Source organism: Biomphalaria glabrata, chromosome 12 (genome assembly GCF_947242115.1).
Source record: "Biomphalaria glabrata chromosome 12, xgBioGlab47.1, whole genome shotgun sequence".
NCBI classification, from domain to species: domain Eukaryota; kingdom Metazoa; phylum Mollusca; class Gastropoda; family Planorbidae; genus Biomphalaria; species Biomphalaria glabrata.
The window spans coordinates 6,408,025-6,425,478 of record NC_074722.1 but is presented as its reverse complement, the minus strand read 5'-3'; the positions used below and the strand labels follow the sequence as shown (position 1 = coordinate 6,425,478).

Below are 17,454 nucleotides of genomic sequence, written 5' to 3'. Positions count from 1 at the left end.
TTTTTTATTTTGTGTGGTCACATGTATATCTGTTTTGAAACATTGCATAGTAATTTAATCGTTAGTTGTTTTGGTTTTAAAATGGTATGAAGACTTTGGTAATTACATCATAGCCTAGTTTCTAGTTTACATCTTTATTTACTTTTTGGCTTTAGAATACATTACTTTTTATTAAGAAAGACTATGGGTCATCTTGTACATTATAATGAGATGAAAGCTTGGGCATTAGTTATGGTCAGAATGATGTCACCCATACATCCGCCTCCCCCCCCCCCCCCCCCCACTTCTCCATGCAGTCAATGTGTCCAAAGGAAATGGAAATACCCAATACAGTCCCTTATGGAAATAAAGTCTTCTCTGAATTGTTTACTTCATCGTTAGTCTTCAAGCTTCTATCTTAACCATCTTTTTCTAAATTAGGTTTGTTTGCATCAAGGTCTTTGAGATGATTCAGCATGGCAATACATTTTTTTTCTTGATTTGAGTCCTAACAGCCTGGTCAGCCCTCTCTCTTCTGGCTTGTGCACTGAGGCATCACAATACCCTAAATCTGTCCAAGATCAATATTTTCTAATTCTCTAATCAAATTTAAATTAATTTATTTTTTATACTTTGAACATTATAAGTCAAACTAGAGTTTTCCCAGTGTGGCCAATAAGCTAGTAATTCCTTTCCCAACAATATACATCAACTATCAAAGTTCTAGGAAACTCATTAGAGACGTTTTTGAAATCTGTGTCCAGGTTTTTGAGCCCAACCCACCCAGAAAGTTCCATGAAGGTACATATTGAACAGAGGTATAGTAACAAAAAAAAACAAAAAAAAATCAATCAATGAAAACTATAATTACATAAAACATACAAAAACTTTATTATCTCAGTAGTATAAAATTTTATGTATAACTTAAAAAAAGGTTCTTTACATACTAAAACATTTTAAATTACAAGAAACTAATTTAAAAAATTCAAACATAACAATTTCCAGATTCAGAGCATATTTTCTGTTAGTTTTCATGCTCAATGTGTATGATTATATTCAATTACACTAAAACAAAATAGTGAAAAAACAGGAACCAGTTTTCAAAAGAATATTGGGCTATCATAGGGCCAGCAAAACAACCCAACACTTGTGCATTTACTCATGACTGCAGGGGTATAGCTAGGAATTTGACATCATTTGGGGGCCCCTGCATCTTGCATAATATTTAATGTAAAAAAATACTAATTTGGGGGCCCACCTCAAGTGGGGGCTCAGGAGGTTTTTCAAATTCTCCCCCCCCCCCCCCCCCAGCTACGCCACCGCATGACTGTCTATTACATATTTAAAGTAGATGTAGCCCAACTGCCAGGCCCACTGATCTTCCTTCACACACACACACCTTGTTCTAAAACTCTGACATTGTTGCATAACAATAAAACTGAGTTGGTCTGGCAGTCAAGACTAAAGGGAAATAATTCCTTTTCATTCATTCTCTAATGAACTGGCAGTCAAGACTAAAGGGAAATAATTCCTTTTCATTCATTCTCTAATGAACTTTACATTACCTCCAGAAATATACTTAGTGATAATAAAATACAATTGCAATGCTTGATCAAGCAAATCAAATCTTCATCTATTCTTACAACTCTACAATCCATTCAAAGGCTTTGGCCTGCTTCAGAGCTTCCTTTCATTCAAACCATGTGTTGTTTCTTGTGCCAGACCTGGACTCAAGCTTTCAAAGCCTTGGTGTCTTTTCAGCTGCTATCCATCTCTAAAACTTGACATTCTTTAGAGCTCATCCAACTAACCCAATCTTTCCATTTTGTTTTTAACATTCCAATTTCATTATTCATCTCCATTCAAAAAATAGTGAATCAAAAATTCTTGTGCTCCAGTAGTTGAAAGACATTTGACTAAATAAATTAGAGTTCAATCATAATGTTCGTGATTGTTCACATATGTGGTTAAAGCGTCTGAAAGAAAACAAACAAAAATTTAACACGGTATCTGGTAAACTAATTTGAGAATTGATTTTTTTTAACAAAATTATTGATGATAGTGAAGGATGCTGGGGAAAATCTTATATTCGGACTTTTAGTAACTTTATTATAACCTATTTAACTGCCAAGGAAACAGGAAGAGATCTTATGATGGTAGAAGGTCAAAATCATGCCCCAAAGATGATTGTAAAAAAAAAAGTTCCCCTTTCAGACCTTGCGATCTATAGAGCAGATGATGTAATTAATGAGGGTGTCATGTGGCCAGCACAACGAATAACCACCTTTACTTTCCCCAAATAATGTCAGGTACCCATTTGAGCTGGGTGGACTCAGGAGTGCCCTAAAAATCCTGAAATTAAAAATCCCAGGCTTCACCATGATTCATACCCAGGACCCCAGTTCGGAAGCCAAGCGCTTTACCACTCAGATTTTGGCCTCATTAACCACAGCCTATAAAAATATGTGAACATTCTGCCCCATGTAACACAAGTCTTTTAGAGAACTTTCTTCTCACTATAAAAATAAATCAGGAAGATTAAGGATACTATAGACTAGTACAACAGTATATAATATTATGTCAAAATTAATACTGGAATAAAGAAAACAAAACAGGCTAAAGATCACCATTTATGAAACAATTATCATTTTCACTTGACTTCCTTATAGAAATGGCATTCTTTAATAGAACATTACATTTTGAGATAATCAATGTTTTACACCATCTAGTCTAGAGATATCTTAGTTAATGTTGTGACTAAAGACCTCTACTGATCAATCTCTAAAGTCCAAGGATGTAATAATCTTCAATTCTGAAGGAACATCAGACAAACATGTAAAACAAACAAACAAGTAGAAACTGACCTAGATTTGGACAATCAACTGCCCGACATCTTTCTCAGACACACAAGAACAATAGCAAAAAGAAAAAAAAAGATTCCTAACTCACTTGCTATGATCTGGTTTGTTTCGTTGAGTTCGACAATTTCTACCCCAGTGACAATTAGGTCTAGATTTTACTTCATCTACAAGTACAAAGTAGTTGAGTGAACAAATACATTTATTTCAATGTGTAAAAATAAACTTTAAACCAAAAGCATCAACACAAAATTCCAATCAAATGTCACCTGGTAAATCACTCTCTGGAATGTCTCTTCTGTAAAAATAAGCCAAGTCTTTAAAGTTTCTCAACCCACAAGAATAACAAACAGGAGTGTTAATTCCTTCACCACTGACAAATAAAGCCTGGTCTGAAAAAAAAAATTCACTCAGTCATATATTTAACTGGAAAAAAAAAAAAAAGACTAGTCAGGAATATATCTACAATTTGAACACAACAAACTAGCTTACTTATGCAAACATAGTCTCCCACAACCATTTTAGCCAGACAAGCTGCCAGAACATCCTTGACTGATAAACCCTTCTTCTGCATATAATTCTGAAAATTATTTTTTAAGGTACATTGAAAGTTTTAAATTTAATATATTACAAATATAGTCCCAAACCTTTTTTTTTTTAGCATGCCAAAAATTATGCAATCAACTTATTTAATTATTTCAATGAAAATAAACTCACTGCCAAAACTTGTGACTCGTAAGGATTATCCAGAATTAAATGTGTCAAACATTTTTTGCCGAAATTCATGTCTGTGGAGGTAAAATGTAAATGTTAGGCTAACTTAGACGATTATTTTTTTTATTAAGCACTACCTATATAACAATTATTTTTTTATTAAGCACTACCTATATAAAAAATATTTTTAATGTGATATTAATCTTATTAGTTGATAAAAAGGGATAGACGTATAACGATACAAGAATAAATTCATACAAAGAAGAAATAAATAAAATAAGTTTAGGAATTGGTGTTGAAGTGTGAGTCCACAACTTGCTGCAACATTATTGAAATAAATGAACGTTTAATCTTACCTTTAAATTTCCCAAGGCATCCATGGCAATCTACTTTTCTACATCCCCAATAAGCATGACAGAAGGCTCTATGGCATATTCCACCTAGATCGAGTAAAACAACAATATTCATTATTCCTCATCAGAAAGAGCATGGTGGCTGAATGGTAAAGCGCTCGGACTTCCAAACGCGGGGGGGGGGGGGGGGGGGGGGGGGGGGTGGGGGTGGTCTTGGGTGCAAATCCAATTGAAGACTTGAATTATTTTTTTAAGGATGCCCCGAATCCACCCAACTTTAATGAGCACCTGACATTAGTTGGGTAAAAGTAAAGGAAGTTGGTCCTTGTGCAGGCAACCTTGTTAACTGTAGGCCACAGAAACAGATGAGGTTAACATCATCTGCCCCAAAGACTCATTAGAAAAGCACGTCCCCAGGTGGCGGATAGGAGAAAAACAGATAGATATAAGGGTTAACTGTGAATATCAAATAAACAGCCTTGAATCAACTGATTTGCAGTCATGGAGGATGAGGCTGGTTAGTGGTTAGGATATTCACTTAAAACATTTTAAAAATCTAGGGAAATGATTGCAAAAAGCGAGTACAGGACGCTTAAACTCCTAACCCGGGTAGATGAAAATCGTAAACTAGGGATAGTAATTCATCTAGGAGAGATAACTAAAAAAAAAAACAACTGCTGCCTTGCAGACGATGTGGGCTGATCAAAGGCTATGGGAGCATACCCAGAAAGAAAAGCAGGATGAAGCCGGAGTCAATGGGCCTCCTGGCGCATAACACATTGATACACAACCTCATATATGTTTGAGCTGAGAAATGATTCTTATAGAAAAGAGAATGAAGAAGAAGAAGCATTAGGAAAGCAATCTTATTTAAGGACATCTATAAATCAGAAATAAGGCATTTGTGTCAATACACATTTCTAATTAAATTAACAAACAGGTTGCTGCCTGGTCACATGGTATGCCATCTGAACAGTCATCATGGTGGTTTCCACCACCTATATTCCCACCTGCTGTCCTGCAGGAGATTTGGACTAGGGTGTAATAATCTTCATTTCTGAAAGAACATCCAAAACTTATAAGACTAAAGAAAACAACAAGAAGTCTTAGCAAATACTCACAAGACTGAGGCGGTAGTGTTGGGTGGCGTACAACCCTCTGAGGCATGGGCAACATGCAGCACAGACACAAGATATGATTACCACCAGGAGGGCAGGTGTACCCTGGTATAGGAGGGAATGTCTTAGCATCTGGGTCAACTGGAGTGGATGAACCTGTCGTATACAACAAACAAAGCATTTATTTCATCTAACATTACATGGAAAAAGGTTTTGGGCTTAACTTAACTAGATCATAATTAGAAATACATTTCATTACATTTAATTAAAAAAATGTTTGTTGACAGAAGATGTTGAATAATTAGCCTACAATATATACATTTGTTTCAACAGTTACTGATATTAATTTTTAAAAAAAGGGGAAAAGTACAGCTTCAAATAATGACCTGTTGTGGAAGGCCCTTGAGTCCTGGAAGAGCCTGGATTGGTGGAAGACCCTGGAGTTATCGAAGCCCCTTGCATTGTGGAAGGCCCTGGTGTTGTGGTGGCATCTGGTGTGTCAATGCCTGCGGCGACAGCATCTAAAGAGAAATAATCATTAAGTAAGGAAGAGGATTTTCCAACTAAATGAAAGAAAAGTGTTATTGCTCTAATCTACAAATTAAATTTCTTGTTACTGTTCATGGTACTGAGACAAAGAATAAAATACAATACGAAAATAACTTTGTTTTGAGGATGAATAAGTCTTGTCATCTCGGCAAGTGCAAGAGGTGGCCTTAGACAAAAAAAAGAGAAAGAGAAGAAAGCTGCCCTATCCAATAGCAGAAGCATTCTCATGCATGAACTATGACAAGGTTTGCTGCTCCAAATCAGCTTGTCTGCTCCGATTCAAGAAGAAACCAAAACCAGCAATTCATCTAAGCACATCCATTCTCTATCAAGACAGAAGGAACCATATTTGTCTTCAACTTTAATAAATTTATTGAACAGTTGTCTTTATAACTATCAGAGCTCAGTGCAGTTCTTTAAAAAATCCACAGACATATTTTATTCTCACACAATTTACTAGCAACAGATGTAGTGTATATAAATGTGAAGAAATAAAGGTCTGCCCTACTTTCTAACTTTACTTTTTACTTTATACAATGTAACTAGTGGAGAATTTATTGTACTGATATCAACTGATATCCCTCAAAATCTTTGTGTTAAAATAGTTTTACTAATAATTAATAAAATTGAAACAGATATGCTGACATTATAAACAATAAGCTTTTTACACATAAAAAATGAATTCAGAGATGAAAGAAAATTAACTAAAACTGGTACTTAGTAAAAATTTCATCTTTGAGTCCTAGTACTTACTTATAGTCTGGTCCACTAAGTTGTTGACATAATTTGGACATTGTCTACACACAGGCTGGGGAGCTCTGTTGACAAGAATCAAACCAAGAGTATTATGAGAACTATGAAACTATCCAATACTTATCAAACAAAGAGTATTATGAGAACTATGAAACTATCCAACACTTATCAAACCAAGAGTATTATGAGAACTATGAAACTATCCAACACTTATCAACCCAAGTAAATGTAGCAAAAACTAATATTTTCATTACTTTTAAAATAGATCTTGCTATATCAAAACATGAAGATATTAGCTGTAACAACATTTTTAGTTTGCAGATAATCACTTAAATTTCATCATTAGTCTCTTTAAATTAGAGTAAAATATTGTACAATGTGACAGCAGTGACAATAAGGGGGGTAGCGCCTGACAACCCAATAAAGAATCCTTAGATAAAATCTAATCTAGCTTCAAATCAACTGGGCTGATATACAGCACATGTGAGAAATAGAGATGGTTGGTAATTTTTCAAGCTCTGTGTACCATCAGCTAATTCAATAGCCCAGGAATATTTTCAAATATATTACAAGCTTAAAAGGTTTGTGGAAAACAAAAAGAATACCTGGTGGTTCCTACACCAAAAAATGGCGTCCCAGCACCAAAAATGAGACCCACAGGATGTGCCCCGAAAGCTCCAGGGACACCAATAGCTCCAGCAGCTCCAACAGCTTCAGGGGCAACTACTTGAATATCTGCTTGACTGTCTTGACTGCCAGCATCACTGTAATCAAAACTTTGCTGGATTTTCTTGTCTGGGTAAAGCTGAGGCAACAACATACAATATTTAATAATCTACGCCCATTGCTGAGTCCTACAACATACAATATTTAATAATCTACTCCCATTGTTGAGTCCTACAACATACAATATTTAATAATCTACTCCAATTGCTGAGTCCTACAACATACAATATTTAATAATCTACTCCCATTGCTGAGTCATACAACATACAATATTTAATAATCTACTCCCGTTGCTGAGTCCTACAACATACAATATTTAATAATCTACTCCCATTGCTGATTCCTACAAATAGCTATCAAATTAAGGGTTATCTTTTCAGAATTCAATTTTTTAATAACTTCAATCATTGAAAAGAAATAAAGGATAATTAATTTAATTTGTATTATTATTATTATTGCATGTGTATATATATATATATATATTTTATTTTACATTCTCAAATCAGTGGGAGAAGAGAGAAAAGTCCAGTGGTTGAAAAAATTACATTAAATTGATTTTATATAATAAATGCAGATTTTTGGTTAGTGAATATTTTGTTTGTAATTTTTTAGCTAAACATTTGTTTTTATACCATTTGTGTAGCCAGTAGCTGAAACTAATCAGTTCAAATAGAGACTACAAGAAGAAATAAATGATAGCTGTGGAAAGTTCAATATTAATAAATAATAATAATTTAATTTATAGAGCACTTTTAACAAACAATGTAGGCTCAAGGTCATGACAAACTAATCTAAAAAAGTTGTAAACAGGTAAGTCTTAATGTTCTTCTTGAATGTAGTGAAGTATGTTGTCTGTCTGAGGTCAATGGGGAGGGAGTTCCAAAGTTGCTCCGTGCACTGCAAAAGCCAGCAAGCCACAACTTTTTGAGGGAGAAACTGGCAACACTAGAAGCATTGAGTCCATGGAGCGCAGGGCTCTTTGAAGGACATATGGAGTGATCAGTTCGCTAAGGTACAAGGGAATTCTTTATTGTAGATGCACTGATGACAATGTCCGATAAATTATTGCACATAACTATAGTAAACACCAAATAAAAGTAGCCAAACATTCTTTCTCACACATTCTCTGGACAGTGGGCTAAATTTTAAATTCAAAACTTTGCTCCATTACAGGATAATGTTTATGCAGACATTTTATTTAGTGTCAGTTGGAAGCTACACTAAACATGAGTAGAACTTTGACTGACCATGTCTCTAGTAATTTTATTCTTCATATCCAGTTCATTCAATTCCTCTTCAGGTCGTCTTTTCTCTGCAGGACAAAGAAGTCAAAAGTGGATCAATAAATAAATAACTAAAATCCTTAGCAGATTTAATTGGACCAAATACCCACAAGTAAACAAAGGAAATTCATTTTTTCAAAGCAATGAAAAAATATTTTTAGGAGAGAGTGCAGTGGATATCATTGACAATATATAACCTTTTAAATATAAATCAAGATAAAAGTTATTAATTTTGGTTGGCAGAAATTGCATATTCTCTTTAAAAAATAATTTCTGACCATAAAATATGTTTCTGACCAATACATGGGGCAAGGTAACTGATTGATCAAGTGCTTGGCTTCCAAACTGGGGGAGATCATGTTCGAATCCTGATGAAACCAGGATTTTGAACTTCATGATTTTCTGGAGGACCCCTGAGTCCACCCAACTCTAATAGCTACAAGACATACATTGGGGAAGTAAAGGTTGTTGGTCATTGTGCTAGTAACATGACACCCTTGCTAACAGTCTAACATAGAAACCGATGAGCTTTACATCGTTTGCCCCCATAGATCACAAGTCTGAAAGGGGTATCTTTACATACTTTTTCTGACAAATACAACAACTATGTATTTAAACAAAACCAATACACTTTACATGAGCTTTACAAACCTGGTTTAAGTTTAAGGTAAGCCTCCACTAAGTTGTTCACTAAATGATTTTTATTGATACGCTCCACCTTCAGACGACACTAGAAAACAAAGGGAGTAAATCAACATTAAAGGCTTATGTTAAACACTAAAACAAACACTAAAAACATCCCAACACAAGTTTAAAATAACATTCTACAGAGACAAATAATTTTTATAAGAATTTTTTAAATTGGATAATTCTGAACAACCCCATGCTTCAACATAAGGCAAAATACTTACAGAAGGGCATTCATCTGATCGATCCATCCACTCTGAGTAGCAACCAGAACAAAACGAATGCATGCATGGCTGCAAACTGACCAGCACATGAAACAAGGAAAGTAAATGCTATAATGTGATCACTTCGTCAAATAACAGACAAGCTACTTGACAGCTGAAGTATAATATGTACTGGACAGTTTAATTATATTTTGTAATTACCATTTTACATTTCACAACAAAATAAATTTTTTTAAAAATACTTTTAGACTTATTTACTTGTAAATTATTTGTAGTAACTTGCTTATTTAGCAAAGAAAATTCAGTAGATCTATTCCTGTTGCAAAGTAGTGAGCACTATACATTTCTTTAAACTTGTAAATACTTCAATAATTTTGAGTCTAGGAACTTGCCAAACAAAGCAATTGTATGAAGTGTACTAAGTTATCTAAAGTACACACAAAAAAAGAAGTCTTGCCAAAGAGAAGATACCATTTTGTTTCTTGAAAAGTTACCTGATACAGTCATGAAGAAGCTCTTGACAAATGCTACAAACTAAAGTTTCAGAAAACGCATCCTCTTCTTCTTTAGAACCACAAACACTGGACTTTGAATTATTGGGTTGCCCATTAAGCTTTTCTTTCACTCTGTCAGGAGTAGACATTTTCACACCATCCTTTTCATTTTCTTCAATGCTGATATCATCCTCTATGTATTAAACAATGAAAAATTATCTCTCCGTTCAAATATTTTAGATGAATAAAATTATTAGTAATGTTTCTAGAGACATAAGAAAAGAGTTTGCTTTGCTTGTTTGATTTGTCTGATAGTTATACCAAACTATCTACATTTTCCCTTAGGATGCCAAATGCCCAACTAGATAAATTCAGAAAAATATACTTAAATTTATCAAAATACCTAGAAAGATTCATACCTAGGATATCAAGCTAAGTGCTCAACCACTCAGCTTTGATTATGTATATATATATTATGTGTCATGTATTTCATCAAAGCTATTGCCATAACATTCCATAAAATACATGGGATATACATTACATTAAATAAAATAAATGATAAGTCTTCATTACTTGAGTTTGAATTAGAATTTTCAGTCTTCAGTTTTTTGCAGGGAGTTGAACCAATGTCTTCACTGCTCTATTGAAGAAATTATAAAGTAAACATAAATGATGTTAATTTTAAAGAAACGTAGAAGGCCATGCACTTAGATATGACTATATATTGTCTTAGAGGTTTATTATCTTTCACTGGCAATGGTCACAATCATTTTGTCTGAGTTGTATGCTAATATAAATTTTAGTTTTAAAGTTGGTAACAAAGTCAGAAATAAATCTCAAAGATAAAAAAAAAACATGAATGTGTTGATTGCAACATTGGATTGCACCCGTTACCCACATGCCAGATGGAAGGATGGGCATCCTCTATGCTGAGTTTGACAAGGAAGTCAGACCCAAGGGATATCCAAGACTAGCCTACAGAGATGTCTGCCAGAGGGATCTCAAGACTTCAGACATCACTAAGTATGTGGGGGAAAATTGCCCAAGATTGGACAGCGTGGTAAACCTGCCTACTGGTACGACCCTGGCTGACAGCAAAAGGACTGAGGTGGCCTCAAAATGAGAGAAAGAGGAACGCTGCCTTATCTGATAAGCCTAAAACCAATGCATTCTCATGCAAAAACTTTAGCAAAGTTTGCTGCTCCAGCATTGGTTTGTTTAGTCATATCAGATTTTTAGAAGATACTAACACCAGTAATTCATCTGGGCGAATACATTGTCTTTCAAGACAGAAGGAGTCATATATGAATGCAACAAAAAAAAAGCTGAAGTTGAAGCTGAATAACACTGATATTTGATAACAAAATTAAAATTAATTTGAGGTACAAAGAAAAAAATAGATGAGTAATATTCACAAGTTTAAAGTGCAGAATCAAAAAGCAAAAACATATTTTGATTTTTTTTTTTTGGCTCATTGTTTTTCTGTAATGATTAATTTGAATTTTTAATATTTTGAAGTTCAATCAATCTTATAAATATGAATAACAAAAATAGTAATTTGATTATATGTTTTTACAAGTTTTGCCTATGTTTCAGATAAAGCAAGTTGATCTGTTGTAGTGGCTAAAGGTTGAAAAGGATTAAGTTGCTGGCACAGTATCTACTTCAAATTAAGGCACAGCTGGCTGGGCTAAAGAAACCCTAAAATCAAGACTCAAACTCAGGACAATCACCTACTGCTCTTCCATTCAGCCACCAATTCTGATTAATACATTAAAAACTCAAAGATTAATGCCATATAAAACGTTTACCTGTCTTTTTGTTTCTGGAGTTGTGACGACATAGTTAACAGATTCATCTGAATTATAGAATTCTTTAAGATAAATAATACAGAAGCATTACATTTTTCTTCTATTAATATATAATGTATGTATAATGTAAGCAAACCATGCCTTGCAAAGTTTTTTTGTTTTTTTTTTTTTGGGGGGGGGGGGGGGGGGGGGGGATTTTTTAAACTAATAATGCTACTTAAAAAAACTACCTAGAGGATGGCTGCAATATATATATATATATATATATTGTAAACATCTTTCTTTCTATTTAATGTAGGATACAGATTATCATTAAAATATTGTGACCTGAAAAAAAAAATTACTGGATGCCAGTTTAATACTTTGTGGCAGCACCATATGGATATGTGTAGCCATGAGGAAAATGTTTACAGGTAAAAAAAAAAACTTTACACATTAAAATGAAGTAGTTTACAAGAAGTCAAGAACTCTTTTATATTTAGTAGAAAAGTAAAAGTGTCGTTTAGTGGTCTCAAAAGTCCCTGATATGAACCCTGCCCGATGCCATCCCCTGTTGTCCCTAGTCTGAAGGAACATCTGAAACAAAACATTTTACATCATTTATCTTAACAGTTCACAAGAGTGTTACACAACATTGACCTCCTTTATTTTTGACAAGAGGTCTTGTTTCAATTAGAGATAATTTGTCTTGGAAATGATCTTGAAGAATGAAAAGGACATTCACATCATTTTTCATTGGTTTGTCTAACTTATAAGAAGTTCCAAAAATAGAAAACTGAAGCACAAAAAGAACATAATATTGTATTTTAAAATAACTAAAAGTCACAAAGAATTAGTTTCAACCAGAGTTTAACAATAGAATTTCTATATCATAAATTATATGATAAAATATTTACTAACAAAAAAAAAGATACCTATGAAAGTGGCATTATTGTTAAAGCTGTATTCTTCAGTGTCATCAGACCTTGGCTCATTGTCCAATTCCTTCAAGTCTTCAAACACATAACCTATATCTGGGGGGAAAGATGATTCATCATATTATTATATATTGAATGTCAGCTTTGGTTTGTCAATCAATGGTAGTTGAAGAAAAAATTGCCTGTTTCTAAGGCCAATGATTAACAAGCGAGTCATGAAACCTGCGCAATGATAAATCACTTGTACATTTTCTAACTAGTCCCCTACTCCGAGGATCTCCTAAAATTTTGACCTTCAGAAGGATTCAAACTGGTTTAAAAACCTAGTACTTAACAACACATTATCTACATACTTGCTCTCTGTACACTGTCTATATGTATGTAACTGTAATGACATCTCTGTTACACTGATTTCGTTGGTTATCACACATGAGAAAAGCTTTTAGTCTAACTAAGCAGACAGTTGCATGAAATTAGCATGAAAACATTCAGAGTAAAAATTAAGACATTAGGAATAAAATTTAGCAATTTCTATTTTACAAATTCTAACAGCATAATGTGGTCATTGTTATTTACAGCAGAAGTAGAGAGTGTCCTGTCTCTTTGCAATTCAAGTATTAATCAAACCTTTTTTCCCCTCTAAGCAGTGTACTTCATTAATTTCCCCTTTAAAATTTTATTTATAATCCACCATTGTTTCAGAACATACAATTGTGACGATCACACTTGCCGGGGATAATATTATCAAACTTGACAATTCAATGTAATGAAGAAAGAAACATCTCTCTGTATTTTCTTAAAACTTCTTTAATGATACTTCTTCAACTTTCACATCAAATTAACTTCTCAATTCAATAACAACTTGACTTGATACTTCATAAATAAAACTTAAATGATACATGAAACTTCACTTAGTATAACTTCAACTTCAACTACTAAAACTTTATTTAATGGACCCGCTAATATCACAAACTTATTACTAATCGAGGACTGAGCGAGGACCCCGTCTAACTGACTTTCCCTTAATTTATACCTTTCTTAATCGTATGTTCCAGAATCATGGAAACTTCTCAGATAATTATTTTAGTAGCTTTGACCTTCTAGAAGCTGATGTGTGTTATTTTTTTCCTTAATCCCTTTCTTTGATTGGATACCTAAAATTAACTTGTTTACGCTGGACACTTGCACTGGTTTGAACTCGAGCTTCTAGAAACTGGTCGAAATAGGTCACAGACTCGACTCGTGACACAATATTTATTAAATTAAATAATGGGTCAAATGGCTAGAGACTATGAAAGAATGAATAGGTCTCTATTACCCCCTCTCTCTTCATATCTTTGATTATACCTTAAACCTAATTTTTCCAACAATGCAGAAAAAAATGTTGAGTAAACTAACTTTTGGGGGGGGGGGGGGGGGGGTAATCCATCAAGTTCACAGCTAAGAACATGTTTCTCATGACCACAAAACTTCAAATATGATCTACACTTCACGAGGGAAACACAACACTAACTAGCTAGCATGGCCTAGTGTGCTGTACTCAAATAAAAAAAAATATTAAAAGATCATTAATGAAACTTAATGCACGTCCATCAGATCTCATGCTCTGTAAGCAATTTCTTAATCCTTCATCCAATTAATGAGGGCTACTAGTGAGAGAACAGAGAAGTCAAGAAGTAACAGCTAAGAGTAGCTTGGCAAAAAGGAAAGGGGAAAAAAAAAAAAAAGGAAAAATTATTCCAATACCATTTTCAGTGTCATTCTTTTTGTGGATTATATGTATTTCATCTCCATGGTGAAGTTGTCTGCGCTGAAACAAATGAGAGTTTATTTTTAGATAGAGCATTGGAATATAAATTCATGTTTACTTTCAATAACCACTCTAGCTTTCATATTGAATTTCTGTTTTTCAATACTTTTTTTTAGCTAAATGGTCGCAATTATTTTTTCCCCAATGAAAAGTTTATTGGCAGATAAAAAAGAAAATGTGTGAAGACAGGACTAGAAATTAGAAAGAAATGTGCAAAGATAAAATATTGAGATGATATTGAGATGCTGTTATAAATCATTTTTAAGTTAATGAACAGCTTAAATTAAATGTCAAATGCTATGGTTATGTATGACAGGAATTTTTTTAAAGTTATTTTTGCAGATTTTTTCCTTCCAGAAATCTGAAACTGTAAAAAAAAATAAAAAATACCTAGCTAAGTATTATGGTTCATCAAATATGTGAATCTACAAAACCAAAATCTAATAAATAATACTATTGTTCTGTAGAATGATAGTCAATGATACCAACCTCACCCTTGACTAGTTTAAATTTAAGATTGAGTAAGGTTCCATTTGTACTGAAATTGAAAATATAAAATAATCATAAAATACATTTTCACACAAGTACAAAGTTAAAACTAAATACAATTATTTCATTATAATAAGATTCCCTTTTAAATTTATTTTTTTTCAACATTTTTATTTCGAAAAGAAAGTTTAAAATGGAATTTAGATATGAAAAAAAGTTTTTAAGTTTATTAGTTTATTAATTCATCAACACAGTACCTGGTGTCATAGAGCCAAACTGTGCCATCATCAGCTCGTTCAATATAGCAATGCTTACTGGAGACCAACTTGTTGTCCACATGGGGCAAATCACAATCTGAAACACAGACAATGCCATAGAAAAGTTAATAACTCTATAAATGCACAAGAAAACAGAACTATTTTGAAAGCCAATTTGATTTGAAGAAAACAATATAAAAACAACTCCTTTCGTATTGTGCAACTTTCATGCTGATAGAATGTTCATGTTAGGATGACCAGGATGTGCAATACAAAAGCAATTTAAAAGAAAATTTCACACACGCACACACAAAGCTAAGCAAATTCATTATTGACTGATATCTTCATCTAGATATTGATTATGCATCATGGGTCTAGCAAATTCCCTTAACCCGGAACCTACTTAATGTTTTCCAGGGAAGCAAAAAAAAGTTTTCAAACCAGGTCACTTGGATCAATGATAGAGCTATTATATAAATCTCATGGAAGAAAACAAAATAAATGTGTCTAAAGTGTAGTAAAATGGAGCACAGGCAATATCCAATAGGAAGTTACGAAATTACTATCAAAATAAACTAACAAGATGACAAAAGTGGAGTGGTGTGCAGTCAGTGCACGGAAATAAGAGGTGCATGAAAATAGTTCTTTACTTATAGCTTATAATAATAAGTTACTAACCAAATCTTAAGTTAATAAGACAGCAACAAAAGAAGTTAGCCTGAGACATTTATAATGATTATGACATAACTATGAGATTACAATGACTTAGCCTGAGACATTTATAATGATTATGACATAACTATGAGATTACAATGACTACATAAAATGACCTACGTATTATTATCTTATAAAATACAGGTGTAACTTCAAAAGAAAGAAAAAAAAAGATGATTACATCCTATCATGCATGATGGCTAGGTCAATAGAGTCAAACATGCTAATCAATGACTCAAATTCTGTTTTTCTTATTTATGATGTCAGTAAGAGTAATCAGTAACTCTATTGACTATTCAGTCAGACAATGATTATGATGTATCATGTATGATGATGATCGTGATGATCTGCCGTGATCTGGCTTTTGCTGATCAACTCACCACTGTTTCTTCCAATTACAAATTTATTGTTAATAATTGGAATAACTGGCATTTGTATATTTGTTATTGATAACAACTGTCCCCATACTTTCTCGTGTGGTGCATCATTCATTGTAGATCTATAATAAAATGATCTTGTGAAGCTAGTCTGGTACTGTAAAGTGTGTAAAGTTGTTGCTGCAGTTTCTTCTTCTATTGTATATATCGACGAAACGAATAAAATCCACATTTTTAATTTCATAAACAATTATAATCTTCTTTCTAAAAGATCTGTAGCCTCCGCGAAGCTCCGTATCATAGACTTATAAATCTAGATGTCTAGACCTCTCTATACTATAATATAGTAGTCTATATAAGTCTAATACCATAGAAGCCATAGGCGTACACCATTTAGTTCCATTTAGGCCTATATTGCCCTATATAGCTCTATATACATAGAATATAGATCTAGACGTTGATTTATAGAGACCTTTCACGTATATATCAAAGACTTCAAAGAGAGAGCTAGATCATCTACATAGAACCTAGCTCTTTTTATATTTGAATATTATATATAGGTTTAGACAGTGTTGTTTTTTTTTTTTTTTTGTTTTTTTTTGTTTTTTTGTAAAAACAAAAATTAGTGCCGGTACTCCGTGGTGGATTGATTAACTTTTAACTACTAATAAATTAATAATAAACGTTAAAATGCAAGAAAAGTAATAATTTTTCCCCACATTGAAAAAGGCGCTGGTACGTCGTATCGGTGCGTACGGTCACAAAAAAAAAAGCACTGCGAAAAGAGAACAATCACACTAGCTATAAATCCTTATAAACCTATATGTATAAATGACTGTATAGTAAACTTAACTTATAATGAGATAAGACATAAGATAAGATAATTTGTATTGATCCAATCTAATGGAAATTCAGTTTGACTACAATTGACAAGCTCAGCGAAACTACTGTACAAAAACAATATTGATTAAAAATTCGAACAACATTCACACACGAAACACATACACATTCACAACCAGCGCTTTATGAATTTGACTTCTATGTAGGCCTACTTCTCGATGACGACAGCTGATCTTGTAACACTCTGACCGAAAGTGGGATAAAGGAGTTTTTAAATATATAGATATAAGTGAAAATACTGAAATATTATTTCAATTGTCAAGAATATGTTTTCAGTGTTGAAGTTGCGTAGTTGGGGCGGTGGTGTAGGGGGAAGGGGGAAATTTTTTTAAAAAAGGCCCCCACTTGAGGGGGTCACCCAAGTGAGTGTTTTTTACATTGAAAATTAAATATTACGCAAGACCTCCCGGGACCCCAAATGATGAAAAATCCCTTGCTACG

General features: G+C 33.3%; 1 protein-coding gene across 2 annotated transcripts; it reads right to left on the bottom strand.

Moving 5' to 3' along the window:
• Positions 1-846: 846 nt before the first annotated feature.
• LOC106058222 (E3 ubiquitin-protein ligase CHFR-like) lies at positions 847-16,354 on the bottom strand. 2 transcript variants are annotated; one of them, XM_056006693.1, is made up of 21 exons: positions 16,117-16,354; positions 15,023-15,119; positions 14,766-14,814; positions 14,213-14,276; positions 12,464-12,562; positions 11,550-11,611; positions 10,312-10,378; positions 9,739-9,931; positions 9,245-9,320; positions 8,985-9,063; positions 8,298-8,362; positions 6,930-7,129; positions 6,325-6,389; positions 5,409-5,543; positions 5,026-5,178; positions 3,908-3,991; positions 3,555-3,625; positions 3,330-3,417; positions 3,107-3,229; positions 2,929-3,004; positions 847-1,955 (listed from the first exon to the last, which is right to left on the bottom strand). In XM_056006693.1, exons 1-21 carry the CDS (start codon positions 16,343-16,345, stop codon positions 1,916-1,918), a joined length of 2,115 nt encoding a protein of 704 aa, XP_055862668.1. In that variant the 5' UTR covers positions 16,346-16,354; the 3' UTR covers positions 847-1,915. The 2 variants fall into 2 exon arrangements, with proteins under 2 accessions (XP_055862668.1, XP_055862669.1); XM_056006694.1 differs by having other exon boundaries at positions 11,550-11,596; positions 16,117-16,353.
• Between the last annotated feature and the right edge of the window lie 1,100 nt (positions 16,355-17,454).